Raw genomic sequence first — 17991 nt, 5'->3', positions numbered from 1 at the left:
TATTATTCATCTTTAACAAGGGATCAAATTCTGATAAATACTGCAACATGGATGAACCTTGATAACATTACGCTAAGTGAAATAAGCCAGACACAAAAAGACAAATATTATATGATTCCATTTATGTGTGCTACCTAGAATAGACAAATTGGTAGAGACAGATAGTAGAAAAGAGGGACATAGGATAGGAGTGGAAGAAACTTCTGTTTAGAGTGATGAAAACGTTCTGGAAATGGTTAAGTGATACTCTTATAAATCTTTTAACTGTTTAGTCACTATATACACATGTGTATGTATATATGTCATATATACGTGTGTCTGTTATATCACATTAACCCTTGTCTTTACAGATACAAATAACACTCTCAGATACAATTATTTCAAAGTCATCTCTGGGGTTCTTAACAAGCAATATGACAAAAGCATCACAATGAGGCTTTGTTGTTCTCTACTGGTCAAAGTAACTTTGGTAACGCTTAAGTGTTTGAAGATATTAAAATATTCATTTATATTTATTGCTTTCAATGGAAGAAACTATAAATGATTATTAAGCTAAAGAGTTAGCTTACTTGTAAGCAATCCAGTCAATATAGTACTGGCCTTCCATTCAGTGAGTATTTTACTATGTTCCAGACACTCTGCTGGACACTTAACCTTAATTATCATCTTCAGTACAGTGGCTGTAAACTTGAAGACTGGAGAATGAGGACACAGATGTATTTTTGTTTGCTCCACAAGAGTCAGCCTTGGTTAGTTACACATTTCAATAAAATTAGCTATTCTATCAAATTTCCTAAGAAAGTTTTCAATTTTTAAATTTCTACTAGATCTGTAGTTTTATTTACTTTTTATTTCCTAATATTGCTTCTTGCCATCTCTTTTTTATTTTAAATTATCATTCTATGTTATTATTACTGTTTATACATGTTTTGAATTTTTGGCTATTACCAATAAAGTATACAAATATACATGTGTTTTGGAGAATATATATACTCATTTCTCTTGGGATATGCTCAGGTGTATACCTCTTGGGCCACAGAGTTATTTCTTATCCTTGCTGACAATATAGAAGTTCTTTAAATATTCTGAATACAAGACCCTTATGGAATACCTACAGTATCACATTACTTTCTCCCAGCCTGGGGCCTGCTTTTCCACCTTCTTAATGGTACCTTTGAATGAACAGATGTCCTTAACTCCAATGAGGTCCTATTATTCATCTTTTCTTTTATGGCTAGCGCTTTCTGCATACTGTTTAAACTATCTTCACTTACTCCCTCAATTTTAATGTATTATTTGTCTTATGACCCTCACTGTTGTTGTTGAGAAATTAGCCATCAATTAATGGTTATACCTTTGTAAGTAAGTATGTCTTTTCTTTCTGGTTGTTTTTTGTCTTTGGTATTCTATCGTTTTACTATAATATGAAAAGAGGTGGTTTTATACTTTTATTTTTTTTCTGCTGAAGATTCAGAGTGTATCTTTAACCTGAAAAACTCAATTTTTCATCAACACTGGAAAACTCTCAATCAACCACTAGCTCTTAAAATGCTGTCTCTCCCTTTTCTAGTCTCTCCTTCTGGGGTTCATTAAATATCTATTGGTCCATTTGATTCTATCCTCTGCATTTTTAAACTCCTTTTATGTTTTATGTATTCCTGTGCCACATTCAAGATAACCTATTTTCCACTTCATTAATTCTTCCTTCATGCATGACTTATCTGCTGTTTAAACCATTCATTACATTTTTAATTTTATGGATATTTTCATTTCTAGACATTTGATTCTTTTTCCAACCTGTCTACTCATTTTTCAAAATATCCTGTTCTTTCCTTGATGTTTTGAGCCCCTCTATTAGGTCTTGAATCATTTCAATTATATATTCAATTTATAATAATATCTTTGATATTGTTATTCTATCATTTCAATATCTTAAGGGTGCAATCCAGCTCTGTGTCTTGTTGATTCTTCCTATGGTACCTATGTCTTCTAACTTTTACTAGAATCTCATCTTGAGGCCTGGGTTTTGAGGGTATCTCTCCAGAGACTTTATATTTGCTCCTACAGACACTCCAGGGGTATCAGCATCCTGATCCCAATTTTCATGTAGACTTCTCACTTTGGGCATTATAGTACAAATTTAAACAGAAATGTATTGTGTCCAAATAATCCTAACATTCAAAGTAAACTTAAATTAATCATTTTATGGATTAAAATCATGGACAAAATAGGTTCAATAAAAGAGGAAAAAATATACCTTTTCAGCAGAAGAGGCTGTGAGGACAAAAGTTGAAAAAACTGGAAGCGGGTATTTGCTTTGGGGATCCCAACATTCAATTGTAGCTCCCATTGGAAGGCAGAAGAGAGGGACAGATTCCGAGAGCGGAAATGACTCATAGTCCTCTTCTGGATACCTAAAAATTAAACCTATTGGAGAAAGGATATAATGATATTTATTTATCTATTTATTATTTTTTTATTTTTTATTCTTTGGCTGTGCTACACGGCTTGCAGGATCTTAGTTCCCTGACCAGGGACTGAACCCGGGCCCATGGCAGTGAAAGCGCCAAGTCCTAACCACTGGACTGCCAGGGAACTCCCGATAATTTTTTTTAAATAGTTACTTTTAAATAGTTACGAATTACATATTAATAGGATACATATTAATAGGATATTTTACATATTACATATTAATGCATATTAATAGGATATTTTAAGAGCACATTTTACAGAAATATTTGTGTGAAATTTCAAGATCAATTTTTCTCTTGCCATATCAGTAATTAAAATAAAGAACAAATTTACCGTTTATTTTTACCCATGGACTTAAAGTTCACTGTAACATTAAAATGTATTAAATATACTAGTTAAAACTCTATTCAACAGGATCATTAATCTTAATGTATTTTCCCTACACACTGCCAACATCTTAGAGAATGCAAGAAACATACAGGGAAATTTATCAACTATTTCAGTTAGTCTTCTGTGGGAAGAAAAAAAAATTCAGGGAAGGGACAAGTGTTATGAAATAATGCCAAGGCAGCAGAAATTATCACAGCCCCTAAACTTTTCTTGAGAGAGCAGCAGTGTAAAAGGAATGTAACATGAAAAGTAAATGAGACAGAAACTTTTGTTTCTGTACAGGGTATGCGAGATCAAGGAAGCAGGAGCAGGGGGCACTCTGAGAAGCATAACAAAGACCCTTCAGAATAAAGTAGCTACATGACATCAATTCATTAGCCTCTAATGTCTCTAATACACAGACCACCTCTAGGTTAAACACTTGAAAGTCAGTAGCAGAATTTTGAGTCCAAATTCAGTCTCCAAAATTCTTTATTCTAAAATATGTGTCTTATATCAAATACCTGGACACCTTCACAAAACTTGTTTCTATACGTCTTCTTTAAGTGACACTTTCTCACCACCACCAAAAAAAAAAAAACTTCTAAGGAAATCACATATAATCAACACATTACAGCAATATTAACAGTATTACATTTTAAAGTGATACTGAAACTTATAACTGTTAATTGCTGCCTTTATTTTTATATTAAATGGTTTGATACATTAGTATGAATGTCTTTAGGATGACAATGAAGATTTCTCATATATGGATTTGCCTGACTTCCCTGAAATAAAACTTTATTCCAAAAATTGTGCACAATAAAAAGTAACTGACACTGCTTCTTTTCACAAAGAAGTATTCCAGTATCTCTTCTATTTACAACTGGAGCATACCTGTATTTTCAGTTTTTATCCCACCATACCAGTGGGATGAAGAGGTCACACTTAAATCTTTACAGCCCTTGACACTTTACTGTGCAGTAAGAATGTGGCGATAGATTTCTCAAACACTTCGTGGCAGAAAAGGTTCTCAGGCCCTCCTCTCTTCCAAATAGCTGATTCTTTGCAACAAGGGAGAAAGGAAGCAACTCCACCTTTCATGGCAAGTAACATGTGGTTTCAAATCAGACACACAGAGATAAGAGAAGGAAATATATAAGAAGTAAAGATGCAGTTTGACACCTTTCTGACTGCCAAAATATAAAAGGTCAGAGCGTAAATATTTTCCACTCAACTATTAAATCTATTAGTGTAGACTAAAATTGAATGTTTATTCCACAAATGCTTGTTTGGAATAAAATTTTCCATTTAATTAACAGTATATTTTTGTTGGTGGGGGGTAATATTAATATATCTTGTAGTATGTAATGTATTTAGGAAAACTTATGCCTTTACATGCTAAAGTTACAGATAATTCAATTCATAAATAGATCAATTCCACAAACTGTATAAGGGAGCATACACTGTCTCTTCTAACCAAATGTTAGTGTGCAACAATACAGAGACCTTTTTTTTTTTTTTTTTTTTTCCATTTACTTACCAGCTTTATATGCTATTGCATTAGAAGCAGGCACAGACTTCTTATAACACAGAAACACACTGGAACCCCACTGTAAAATATAAATAAGGTTTAAAAAAAAGGCAAAGGAGTGATAATAAATTGATTTTGTTGAATGTCTTCTAAAGATTTTGATTATTTCCTCAGGGAAGTCTATTTAAAACATGTTTATCAAACAGACTATATAGTATACAACATAGCAAAACATGAAACTGAAAACACTAGAAGAAAAGGAATAAAAAAACATTGCCATGAAAATTAAACTGATGCAAAGGTTGTTTCAAAAATTCTACAATTCTGTAATCATGCAGAGGCTGCCTCTATTTGAAAGAAACAGCACAAAACGTGGGTGCTGAGCCCAAACTAGGGAAGACCGGGGTCACTAGTTGCTATGAAGTCATCATCTCCAGAGGCAAACCTGTCTTGACTAATAGCCTTGGGTGCATGGGTCATCTCTGCCTATACCTCACTTAAGCTAATATTAGTTTGCTTTAAGTTGTTTTTCAAAATAAACATAACCCAACAGTAAACTTTAGTGTCATAAAACTATAAATCCAATGTATATGTTGCATTTTCTTCTTCAGTAGAGCCCTTTTAAAATAAATATGAAAACTACAATATTTAAAATAAATAAATAAATATAAAGGGTGTCTCGACCCAATCTCCCTGCAACTGTCCTTGAAGACACCACTAAAACCCAAAAGCTAACAAAACCTGTATATTAGTGTAATGTATTAGCACATATCGAAAAAAAAAAAAAAAATCCCTGACTTTAACTATTTTCTGGATGAAATTATTCTAAAACATCAGGTAGCTAAGGATTTTTTTAAGTTATTATGAACCATAAAAATTAGAGAGCTAAAAGTAATAAAAAAAAATCATGAAAATATAAACTGAGAGTAAATAATAAGCCCAATAATAAAGAGAAGTCCAAAAATCTTTTTTTTAATTTTCATATGAAATTTTGGAAATGAAACTTTATTCTTACCATTCCACAATTTAAGTTTTTGTCAACTTTGCAGAAGGTATGAGGAGGGGTTTCTCCCTTACTGGTTACGATAACACAGATATCAGTTACAGCCAACGAATTCTGGGGTCGAATTAGAGGAGCCCTTCGATAAGTGATAAAGATTCTTTGTGAAGTAGTTGAACTATTGTTGACATTGGCACAGCGACCATAGGGTGTGGCTTGGATCACTTCACATCCTGGAATTAGCCTTTCTTTCCCATCATATAAAACTCTGCATGGCAGGGAGGGAAGAAATAAATAGATAAGTAAACATATGTCAGGTTAATGCTAGTTTTCTCCTTGAGAACAAAATAAATTTTTTTTAGTCTCCCCTGTTGTTTCCCAAATCTTAACTGCAAACCAAAACTAAAATAATTACTTAGGGAATTAGAAATCTCCTACTATTTTTCAACAGCTAGAATACAATTTTAGAAGTGTAAATAGGATCAAACAACTTGATTTTTTTTTATTGCTTATTACAAGAAACATATGAAACAAAAAAGGGGCAATACCACAATCATCCTCAGGTCAATTCTCAGAAGTTTTATCTAGTATTCAGATGTTTTCACAAAATTTACCTTAATAATTCCTGTCAAAAGTTCACCTTTAAAAATCCCTTGACTGAAACTATAAAACACCGTTTAAAGAAATTAGAGATGAGCTAATAAATAAAAAGTCATCTCATGGTCATAGATAAGAAGACTTAATATTGGTTAGATGGCAAATTACTATCCAAATCCTAGCTGCCTGCTGTTTTAGAAATCGGCAACAAAATCCTAAAGTTCATATGGAAATGCAAGGGACCCAGTATAGGCCAAAGCAATCTGGAAAAAAACAACAGACTTGGAGGATCCACACTCCCCCATTTCAAAACTTACTACCAATCTAGTCATCAGTACAGTGCAGTACTAGAATAGGGATAAACATATAGATCAATGGAATAACGTGGACAGTCTGGAATTAAACCCATACACTTACAGTCAATTGATTTTGACAAGAGTGGCAAGATAAATCAATGGGAGAAGAATAATCTTTTCAACAAATGGTGCTGGGACAACTGGATATCCAAATGCAAAAGAACAAAGTTGGACCCCTTCCTTACACTACACACCAGAAAACCAAAAATGGATCAAACACTTACATGTAAGAGTTAAAACTATAAAATTCCTAGAAAAAAACACAGGAATAAATCTTTGTGGCCTTGTGTTAGACTAAGCCTTTTTATATATGACACCAAAAGCACAAGTGACAAAAGAAAAACAGATAAACTGGACTTCATTAAAATTAATAACTTCCGTGCTACAATTGATACCAACAAGAAAGTGAAATGATAACCACAGATTGTGAGAAAATATCTGCAAATCATATATTTGACTAGGAAATTCTTTCCAGAATATGTAAAAAAAAATCTTACAAATTAATATTAAAAAATTACACCATTTAAAAATGGGCACAGGACTGGCAAAGGATATATAGGAATTCTCTGTACTATCTTTACAATTCTTCTGTAAAATTATTTTAAAATAAAACATCTTCTTTTTTTTTAATGGGCAAAGAATCTTAAATAGACATTTGTCCAAAGAGGATATACAAATGTCCGAAAGCACATAAAAAGATCTTGAACATACTATTAGCCATTAGGGAACTGCAAATCAAACCAGATGAGATACCACTTCACTTTCATGGGAATGGCTAGAATAAAAAAGACAGATAATAACAAGTGTCAGAAAAATTGGAATCCTCATACATTGCTGGTGGAAATCAACAGCTCTGGAAAACAGTCTGACAGTTCCTCAATGGGTTAAACATAGATTTTCCACATGACCAAAGAGGAAAAATAAACATAGATTCTTCTCAGTATATACACAGGAGAAAAGAAAACACATCTATACAAACACTGATACACAAATGCTTATAACATCATTATCCACAACAGCCAAAAAGTGGAAACAATCACATGTCCATCAACTAAAGAATGGATATGTAGACTGTAGTACAGCCATGTAACAATATCATGGATCAATACAAACAAGGAAGTACTGATACATGGTACAACATGGATGAACCTTGTAAACATATTAAGTGAAAAAAGCCAGACAAAAAAGACCACATATAGTAAGGTCGCATTTACATGAAATGTCCAGAACAGGTATATCTACAGAAACAGAAAGTAATTTAGTAGTTGCCTAGGACTAGAGAGTAGAAAAGAGTATTGGAGAGTGACTGCTAAGGGTATAAAGTTTCTTTTTAGAGTGATGAAAATGTTCTAAAATGGACTGTGGCTACACAACTCTGTGAATATACTAAAGACCATTTAATTGTACACTTTAGATGGGTGAATTGTATGATATGTGAATTAAAGCTCAATGAAGTTGTTAAAGCTCAACTAAATATAACACTATAAAGCCTCCATATTTAAATCAAAATAGTACTGGCAAATGAGTAAATAGAAAGAACAATGAACAGAAATCTAGTATATGATAAAGGTGACACCTCAATACACTGAGGGAAAGATGGACTTTTTAATTTAAAAAGCAGTGCTTGAATAAGCAAATTGCCATTTGGGAAAAATAAACAAATAAAATTCTATCTATAGTTCACACTATACACAGAAAGGGCTCCCAGTGGATCACATATGTAAATGTAAAGAATGAAAACATACTAAAAGAAAACCTAGCAGTAGGAAAAATGTAACTATGACTCAAAATCTAGAGGCAATAAAAGAAAAGAGTAAGAAAATAAACTTCATAAAATAAACTTTACATGACAAAAAAACGCCGTAAACCAAGTCAAAAGACAAATTATAAGGGGAGAGGAATGGAGAAGGGGCAAAATAGGTAAAAGGGATTAAGAGATACAAATTACTTGTAATAAGTTACAAGGCTGTAATGTACAGCACAGGGAATATAATCAATATTTTATAACTTTATATGGAGTATAATCTATAAATATTCAATCACTACACTGTATACCTTATAAATTAACAAAGCAGTGTAAGTCAACTATACTTCAATTTTAAAAAAAGACAAATTAATAAACTTGGAGAAAACATCTGGTGACTCTTTTTACAAAAAGTTCATCTTCCTAACACATAAAAATCTCATTAAAAAAAACAAGAAAAAGACCAAAAACCTGTTTTTATTTTTTTTACTTAAGCATACTGCTCAGTTTATTGGCATAAAGTGTACAAACCTGTATAACCAGCTCCAGACCAAAAAACAATCACCAATGGTTCTCATTATTCTCCCTTCCAATCACTATTATCATTAAGGAAAACCACTATCCTGAATTTTAAAAGAATAAATTAATCAAAAACCTGTTTTTAAAAAAGACATTAACAAACAGATAATGCCAAAAGACATTAACAGTTCACAAAAGAAAAAACGGTCCTTAAACATTGAAGAAATACTTAACCTCATTAAAATTATTCTGACATACCAATTCTCTACTGTGAGACTGACAAAAATTCAAAAATCTTATCACATTCTTTGTTGATGGCATTGTGGGGAAAGAAGCACTCATATACAGTGATAATGGTAGTATAAAATGGCACAATCACAATGGAGGGAAATTTGGTAACATTTAACAAAATTATGCATGTATGTATCTTTTAACCCAGCAATTCCTTTCTAGGATCTACCTGAAAATATAACTCCATAAATATGTAACAACATATGCACAACATTATTCACCAAAGCATTCTTTAATGGCACAAGATAGGAAAGAACCCAAATGTCCATCAATAGAGGCTGGCTGAATAAAGTATGATACATCCACACGAATAAGTGCTACAAAGCTATTAAAAAAAAAAAAAAAGAGTGAGAAAGATCTCCATTTTCAGAAATGGAGTGGTTCCCAGGAGATGTTGTTAGGTGAAAAAACAGAGTATAAAATAGTGTACATAGTATCTGCATTTTGTTTAAGAGGAAGAAATAAAACTATACACACATATGTGTTTGTTTATTTCTGTAAAAACACACATTGAAAGGATAAATCAGAAACTAAACAACAGGGGAGGAGAGGGCAGAAAGTATGGAGAAAGGAGTAGAGGAAACAGAAACTGAAGCAATACTTCTCTAAATATATCTTTTTATGTGTTTTGAACCACAACAATATTTTCCATATTAAAAGAAAGAATGTTAAAACAAATGAAACACAAAAAGGAACAAATGAACCTACGTGCATAGCAAATTGGTAATATAACCACATAGAAAAACTATTTCATATAATTTTTTAACACAGTACTCTGTAAATGCTTAATGGATTTTATTCTAGGGACAAGGAACTCAGTAACAGAATTACTATTGGTAGTAAAACTGATACTATAACTTGAGATTACCTTATGTAAATAAGATAAAGCAATAAGTAACATATTTATGATTTAGAAACCAAGATTTTCAGCATAAGAGAAACAAGATACAATCCAAAATGAGTTCAGTAAGTTTTTAATGTTAAAATTTGAAGTTGAAATATGAGTATGAACTCATGATTTATATAAATATTTATTTATATAAAAAATAGACACCTCAGTAACAATGAATACACATAGCTCCAAATTTTGATTGACACAGCAGTCAGCTGGAAAGGGCTCCCACTGGCCAAACTTGGGACAGTTTGGGCAAAAAGAATAAGGATTATAATTGATTTTTATCAAACGGAATAAATTAAAATTCACAGTTCCTCAATTACACTCAAAACAAATTTAAAAATTTGTCTCATTAAAAAAAATGAGGCCAAGATAATAGGAAAGCTCTTCATTATAATAAAATGCCAATTAAAAATGTATTTTTTAAATGACAGTATTAGAAAAGTCTCATTTTACATCCTCCCATACAAGATCTAATTCAGGCAATGATCAATGGAAACAGTAAGTGAAAAGGTGTTAGGGGACAAGATATTTAAACAATGCCCACAACTCCACAAATTACTTAAATAACAGAAAAAATAAAAATGCCTTTACAATAGATAGCAAGCAATTAACCATTTTAACCAAATGACTGAACTTAGCATCACTAATTATGGGACAATCTGCCACTACATGCTTTCCTGATGCTAGCGCTACCTGTAAGTATTCTTGCCAAAAATATTTAATGTACATTTAATCCAGACTTTAAACCTAACATCCAGTTTACAGGAAATACTGACAATAAAGGAACAAGTTAAATGACTTGATGAGGAAACAATCAGATAAATCTAGAATGTAGGGCATTCTATAAGACAAGTGGCCCAGACTCTTCAAAATGTCTATATATCACAGAAAAATTTTGGGGAATGTTCTAGATAAACAGACTAAATAAAGAGGTACAATAACCAAATACAACAGGTAAGCCACGACAGGATCCTGGATTTTTTTTCAAGCTATAAATAAACATTCTTGAGACGACTGCAAATATTTGGCTAGGGAGGGGATACTGAAATATGATGGAATTATTAATTTTCTATATACCATGGTCATTAGGAACATGTCTTAAGGGATGCATGGTGAAGTATTCACAGGAGAATTGTTATGATAGCTTCAGCCTCGTTTCAAATAGTTTAACAAAAATATTGGAAAATGTTAATTTGTTGAATCTAGATGGACAGCATATTGTTCATTATACTACAGTTTACCATTTAGGAGAAAAGGATACTGGTGTTTATTACAATATTCTGTTAACTTTTCTGTATGTTTGAAAATTTTCAAAAACCAAAAGTGCTGGAAAAAAAAATTCATATGAAAGTCAATCAATCTGATAAGTGAAGGAAGATAAGAACTTTGTATAGTAGTCTGTGATTCCTTATCTCAAAAAACACATCTGACATATACAATAATACAGTGACCTGTTTAAATTACACTTTATGGAGTATTTGAAATTATGAGGGAATATCAGATCTTACATATTTTAACTTAACATCTTTTCCAGGAAAAAAAACCCTGTTATTTTTATAAATATCTCATCTTGTTTATAAAACAGTCCAAAAGGTCAAAAGTTTGACAACTCTGTTTCATATTTAGTTGAATGAGATGGGTACCTGTCTTTATACTGGCTAACAGGTTTTTCCAAACCTCACTAGTATGCTTGAGGGGAAAGAGGGGAAAAAAGACCAAATCACCAGATATTAACAATTATTTGATCTGGAGAGAAACTTCACCACCATGATCAGCTAAAAGACGACCGCACACTCAAGCAAACCTGGATCAGTTAACACAAATTAGAAGCCTTAGGGAACTGCAAGATATATATGAAAGAGCCGCTTGCAACCTGAAAGCATCTAAGTATAATTATCTAAGTCATCATTTTTAAGTTATGCCCCTGAATCACAAGGAACAACAATCTTTCAGAGACTTATACCCTTTTAATTACAACTATATGGTGGGAGGTCTGGGGATGAGGATGTGAACAGATAACCTTTAAAGGATGGCTAACAGAGAGAACAGTGAGTGCTGGAACACAAGGTAAGTCCCTGGGGCTGGTTTCCCTTCAACTGACATGAATATTATCAAACTGTTATCCTGTACCCATCTTGTTATGGACATTACCTATCTTCTTAAGAAAACCATAGAGAAAATAAAAGAACTGACAGTAAAACCTCTCAGTCCTATATTTTCAACCCTTCCTTCTCCATTGGTTTCTTCCCTTCAATATAAAGATGTTCAAGGTTCTCTCCTGGGAGAAATGTTAAAAAATAGCCCTGGGCTCTGTATCCCCTCACCTTCCAGATATCCTAAACCATTGCTGCTGGGGATTTCGTTAAAATACAGAGTCAGTAGGTCTAGGGCAGTGCCTGAGATTCTGACTCTCTAACACACTCACAGGCCCTATGGACAATACTGGTCCATGGACAAAATAGCAAGGTCCATAACTATCTTCTCTTTCCCTTAAAGTCACGCTTTCAAAAAGAAGCCTCTATAACTCCAATTCCCAATCATGCTCCGTCCTTTCTAAACTGGCTCTTATGTCCACTAATCTTATAAAGTTGTATGACCCCCACTACAACTGTACTGACTTGAAGGAAAATTGTAGAAGCTAAATAGGGTGATATGTACTATACTAAAGGAGTTAAAGTAAAGTAAGATAAGGACAAAACATCCTTTGGCTTTGGAAATTTGAACATAATGAGGACCTTGGGACAATTTCCCCAGAGGTCTGTTGGAACAGTAAAGGAAATGATGAGCAAAACAAGCGGTGGTCAAATGTAGCAGCTCACTACCGTTCTTAATATCAGAACAACTATGAACAGAACCACCAGCAACCAACTGTTTAAAAAAAAACATTTCGTGGGACAATCAGGGTAATTTGGATATATGATGATATTCAAGAATTAATCATTTTTTTGGTGTGGTATTATGGTTACATTGGAAGAGGGACTCAACCTAAGAAATGCAATTGATGTAATACATCACATTAATAAAATGAAAGAAAAATCCACATGATCGTTATCAATTAAAAAAGAAGAGGCAATTGACAAAATCCAACATATTTTTATGGTAAAAGCCCTCATAAAACCAGCAATAGAAGGGACCTTCCTTAACATGATAAATAGCATTTATGAAAAACCCACGGCTAACATCATACTCAATGGTGAAAGACTGAAAGCCTTCCACCTATGATCAGGAATGAGACAAGGATGCCTGCTTTCACCACTGCTATTCAACACCATACTGTTAAGTTCTAGCCAGAGCAATAAGACAAGGGCGGTGTGTTTGGGGGGGATAAATCAAAGTGCAAAGGAAGGAATAAAACTATCTCTATTTGCAAATGACATGATCCTATACAATAAAAAATACCCCCAAAATCCACAAGAAAGCTATTAGAGCTAACAAATTCAGCAAAATTGCAGGGTATAAGATTAACACATGAAGCTGATAAAACCCACCTGTGTTGCCATACATCAGCAATGAACAATCCGAAAAAGAAATTAAGAAAATAATCCCGTTTATGACAGAATCCAAAAGAATGAAATATTTAATAAATTTAATTAAGGAGGGACTTCTCCGGTGGTGCCGTGGTTAAGACTCTGTGCTCCCAATGCAGGGGGCCTGGGTTCGATCCCTGGTCAGGGAACTAGATTCCACATGCATGCTGCAACTAAGAGTTCGCATGCCACAACTAAGGAGTCGGGCGAGCTGCAACTAAGGAGCCCGAGAGCCACAACTAAGGAGGCCACCTGCCGCAACTAAGACCCAGCGCAACCAAATAAATAAATAAATATTTTCAAAAATTAATTAAGGAGGTGAAAGACTTGTACACTAAAAACCATAAAACAGTGCTAAAAGAAATAAGACCTGAATAAATGGAAAGACAACTCATATAGTTTGGAAGACTTAATATGGTAAAGATGGCAATACTCCCCCCAAATTGATATGCAGATTAAATGCAATCCCCATCAAAATTCCAACTGCGTGTTTTGCATAAATGAACAAATTGATCCCGAATATTTCTCAAGATGCTCTCAAATATATGTTTGTACTAACTGATGGTAATTATAATGAGCAGAAGAGCTTAATACATGACATGTATATATGGTAAAGTATTATAGGTATTCTCAAAGCACATCTTATTTAAAGAAGAGTCAACATAGACATTTTTGGAGAAAAAGCTTTTACACAGAAGAATGATCTTCATTGGCTGTGGACTAGACACTAAATACCTCATAACAACTATACTCCTTCTAAACCGTAAATGCTTTGCTCCTGGCATTAAAAACCACACAGTGCAGTTGTATTTTTCATCTTTTTTTTTTTTTTTGTGGCCATGCCCCATGGCATGCAGGATCTTAGTTCCCCAACCAGGGATCAAACCCGTGCCCCCTGCAGTGGAAGCAGGGAGTCTTAACCACTGGACTGTCAGGGAAGTCCCAGTTGTATTTTTTAAAACAGGAATGTTCCTTTGTTAAATGAGTTCGGAGCTTCACAAAAGCTCATCGCGTAACCCAACTAGCTCCTTAAAAATATACTGTCTTTTATTATAGCTTTTTGTTCTTTTATGTTTAATTAATAAGCTTATCTGATACGTACAAACAGAAATGAAATCACATTTCAGGCTCTAACGCCTTCATTTCAATATACTTTTGAAAGGAAATAATCTAATGACTCAATCCTATACAGAGAAATTCAGTAAGGACGGACAGAGATACATAATATCTCACTATACTTGATTTTGAAGTAACAAATAATATAACTATCAAGGATTTTGAATTTCTATTGCCATGAACCTTAAATAAATTTTATTCGCTTCACTATAGCAAAAGAAAATAAGTCACCGTACCCAATGTCAGTAAGGGGTGGTTTATCTCTCCCTCTCTTATAACAGAGGAACAGTTCTGGGCTTTTCAGACTTCCATAGTTCAAGTTTGCCTGGAGAGCTGACGGAGTGGCTTCAACACAGGTGTAACCCTCAGGTACTGTTTCCCCAGCTGATTTGTTAATAACTGCAATGTCTGTAATTGGAGCTTTAGGTCCAGTAGACTTAGTATCTAAACGATTTATTTCTTGATCCAAAAGAGTAGATGTATCAGTGAGACCTGCCACAACAAAGTAGTCAGTCACTCTTGGCCCTTTGTCTTCTATCATGGCTGCTTCTATATATCCTAGAAGAGAGGAAGAAAAAAAAAAAGACATCAATTAAATAAAATGCTTTATCCTAACTCACTAAACTAAAATACTCCTGAGTTAACAAGTGATTAACAGGCACACTTCCCAGTTGGATTTATAATCAAATTGTTATTCTGTAGAAGAAGACTGTATTTTTGTTTTTTTTAAAAAATAAATAAATTTATTTATTTATGGCCACGTTGGGTCTTCATTGCTGCGCACGGGCTTTCTCTAGTTGTGGCGAGCCGGGGCTACTCTTCGTTGCAGTGCACAGGCTTCTCATTGCGGTGGGCTTCAGTAGTTGTGGCACGTGGGCTCAGCACTTGTGGCTCACAGGCTCTACAGCGCAGGCTCAGTAGTTGTGGCACACAGGCTTAGTTGCTCTGCGGCACGTGGGATCTTTCCAGACCAAGGCTCAAACCCGTGTCTCCTGCATTGGCAGGCGGATTCTTAACCACTGTGCCACCAGGGAAACCCAAGAAGCTTGTTTTGATATCATCTTGTCAGCTTTTACCTCGTATGAAGTACAAGTTTATGGCATCGATTCATTTGTAATTCAACTATGATCCTATTATGTGCCTAAGGCCCTGTTAAGGATAATCAAACTATGAGAAGTGGGCTACGGTGCTTTCCTTTCAGCAAAATGCACATAGTGAACAACATTCATACTATTTTTTAAAAGTCATTCTCTTTTGAGTTACAGAATTCCTAGAGCGAACTTCACATTTAAACAAACGAAATGAGTTCATCATGAATTATTCAAAGTCTAACAGAAAAGATAAAGGTACTAGTAATAAACATAATTAAACCAGTCTCTTAATCCAATCAGGAGTCTGTCTCTAAAGTTAAAAAACTTTATGTAAACACCGTGTAAACTAAGTAAGTTTAGGGGTCATTAACTATTTCATATATAGATACCAGACAGAGCATAAAAAACCATAACCAAGGAAGACAAAGTTATACAAAATACCTATTAAGAGACTTAGGTAATACATGGTAGAAACCTAGAGAATATGAACACTGAGTCAAGATTTCTATTATCTTTAAACTCAATACCTCTAAAAATAAAATTAAGCTTTTGAAATTTTATTTTCTTTAAATATTTATTTATTTATTTACTTATTTAGGCTGCACCAGGTCTTAGTTGTGGCATGCGGGATCTTTAGTTGCAGCATGCGGGCGCTTAGTTGTGGCATGCACGCAGGATCTAGTTCCCCGACCAGAGATCGAACCCGGGCCCCCTGCATTGGGAACACAGCGTCTTACCCACTGGACCACCAGGGAAGTCCCTGGAATTTTAAATATTTCTATGGATTTTATGTGCTTTTTAAAAAACTTTACTGAGGTATAATTTACATACAATAAAATGCACATATTTTAAAGTGTACAGTTTGGTAAGTTTTCACAAATGCATACACCTGTGAAACCATATCACAATCAAGATAGTGAACACATCCATCAACATCCAAAATATTCTTGTACCCCTTCATCATCCCTCCCTCCCCAGGCAAGGAGTGACCTGCTTTCTGTCACTATAGATTAGTTTCTAGAATTGATATAAATGACATCATACAGTATATTCTTTTTTGTCCGGCTCCTTTCACTCATTGTAATTATTCTGAGATTCATGCATGTTACTGTTTATATCAATAGTTCATTCGTTTTTATTGCTGAGTAATATTCCACTGTTGAATATACTACAAAATGTTTATCCATTCACCCATGTTAATAAACGTATAGGTTATTTTCAGTTTGGGGCTATTATAAAGCTATCATGAATACCCATGTACAAGCCGTGTGCACGTATGCTTTCATTTACCTTGGGTAAATTCTAAGATGGAATGGCTAGATCACCTGGTAGGCATATGCAATTCTAAAAAAGTGCCAAATAGTTTTCTAGAGTGAGTATACCGTTTTACATTCCTATCGTCAGTATATCAGAGTGCCGCTGTTCTGCATCCTCTCCAACAATCTATAAGGTCAGTCGTTTTAATTTAAACTAGACTCTACTATGTCTACAGTGATACTTAGCTATAGTTTTAATTTGTATCTTTCTAATAACTAGTAATGTTGACCACCTTTTCATGTGCTTATTTTCCATGCATACATTATCCTTTTCATACATTCTTGGATTCTGTTCACTAAAATTTTGTTTGTAATTTTATATATGTTAATGAGGGATACTTGTCTATAGTTTTTGGGTTTTTTTGGTTTTTTCCTCTTGTAATGCCTTTATCTGGTTTTCACATCAAGGTATTGTCAGTCTCACAGAATGAGTCAGGAAGACTTTCCCCCTCTTCAATTTTCAGGAAGAGTTTGTATAGAATTGTTGTTATTATTTCTTCCTTAAATGTTTGATAGAATTCACCTGTGAAATTATCTGGGTCTAGAGTTTTCTTTGAGGGTAGGTTTTAAACTATAAATTCATTTCCTTTAACACATAGGGCAATTCAGATTATGTATTTCTTCTTGAGTAAACTTTCATAGTTTGTGAAGGTCTTAGTCCATTCAGGCTGCTATACCATAGGTTGGGTGGCTTATAAACAACAAAAAATTTATTTCTTGAGGCTGGGAAGTCCAAGATCAAGGCACTGGCACATTCAGTGTCTAGTGATGGCTGGCTTCCTAGTTCATAGAAGGCTGTCTTTTCACTGTAACTTCACAGGGTGGAAAGGAACAAGGGGTCTTCCTGGAGTCTCTTTCAGAAAGACACTAATACCATTCATGAGGGTTTCATCCACATGACCAAAGCACCTCCCAAAGCCCTACCTCCAAATACCATCACAACGGGGATAACGTTTTAACGTAAGAATTGGGGCAGGGCATACACATTGAGTCTATGGCAAGGAATTTGTCCATTTCATCTAAGTTGTGTAATTTACTGTATAAAATTCTTCATAATATTCCCTTATTACCCTTTTAGTATCTGTAGATTATGTAGTGATGTCACATTTCTCATTCTTGATATCAGTAAGTCTATGTCTTCTCTCTTTTTATCCTGATCAG

General features: G+C 34.0%; 1 protein-coding gene across 4 annotated transcripts in view; it reads right to left on the bottom strand.

Annotated features, from left to right (window-relative positions):
* DENND4C (DENN domain containing 4C) overlaps positions 1-17991 on the bottom strand; it is a 130754-nt gene that overhangs the window by 79148 nt on the left and 33615 nt on the right. For all 4 annotated transcript variants that reach the window (XM_068552562.1, XM_068552564.1, XM_068552563.1 and 1 more), the window contains exons 2-5: positions 14660-14981; positions 5391-5643; positions 4385-4454; positions 2258-2427 (exon numbers count right to left, since the gene is read on the bottom strand). In XM_068552562.1, the coding sequence (XP_068408663.1) occupies positions 2258-2427; positions 4385-4454; positions 5391-5643; positions 14660-14964 (798 nt within the window). In that variant the 5' untranslated portion in view covers positions 14965-14981. The remainder of the gene's footprint in view (positions 1-2257; positions 2428-4384; positions 4455-5390; positions 5644-14659; positions 14982-17991) is intronic.

This window comes from Eschrichtius robustus, chromosome 10 (assembly GCF_028021215.1).
Source record: "Eschrichtius robustus isolate mEscRob2 chromosome 10, mEscRob2.pri, whole genome shotgun sequence".
In the NCBI taxonomy this organism is placed as follows: domain Eukaryota; kingdom Metazoa; phylum Chordata; class Mammalia; order Artiodactyla; family Eschrichtiidae; genus Eschrichtius; species Eschrichtius robustus.
Note: the sequence above shows the minus strand (reverse complement) of the source record. Positions and strands in the feature narration are given on the sequence as shown.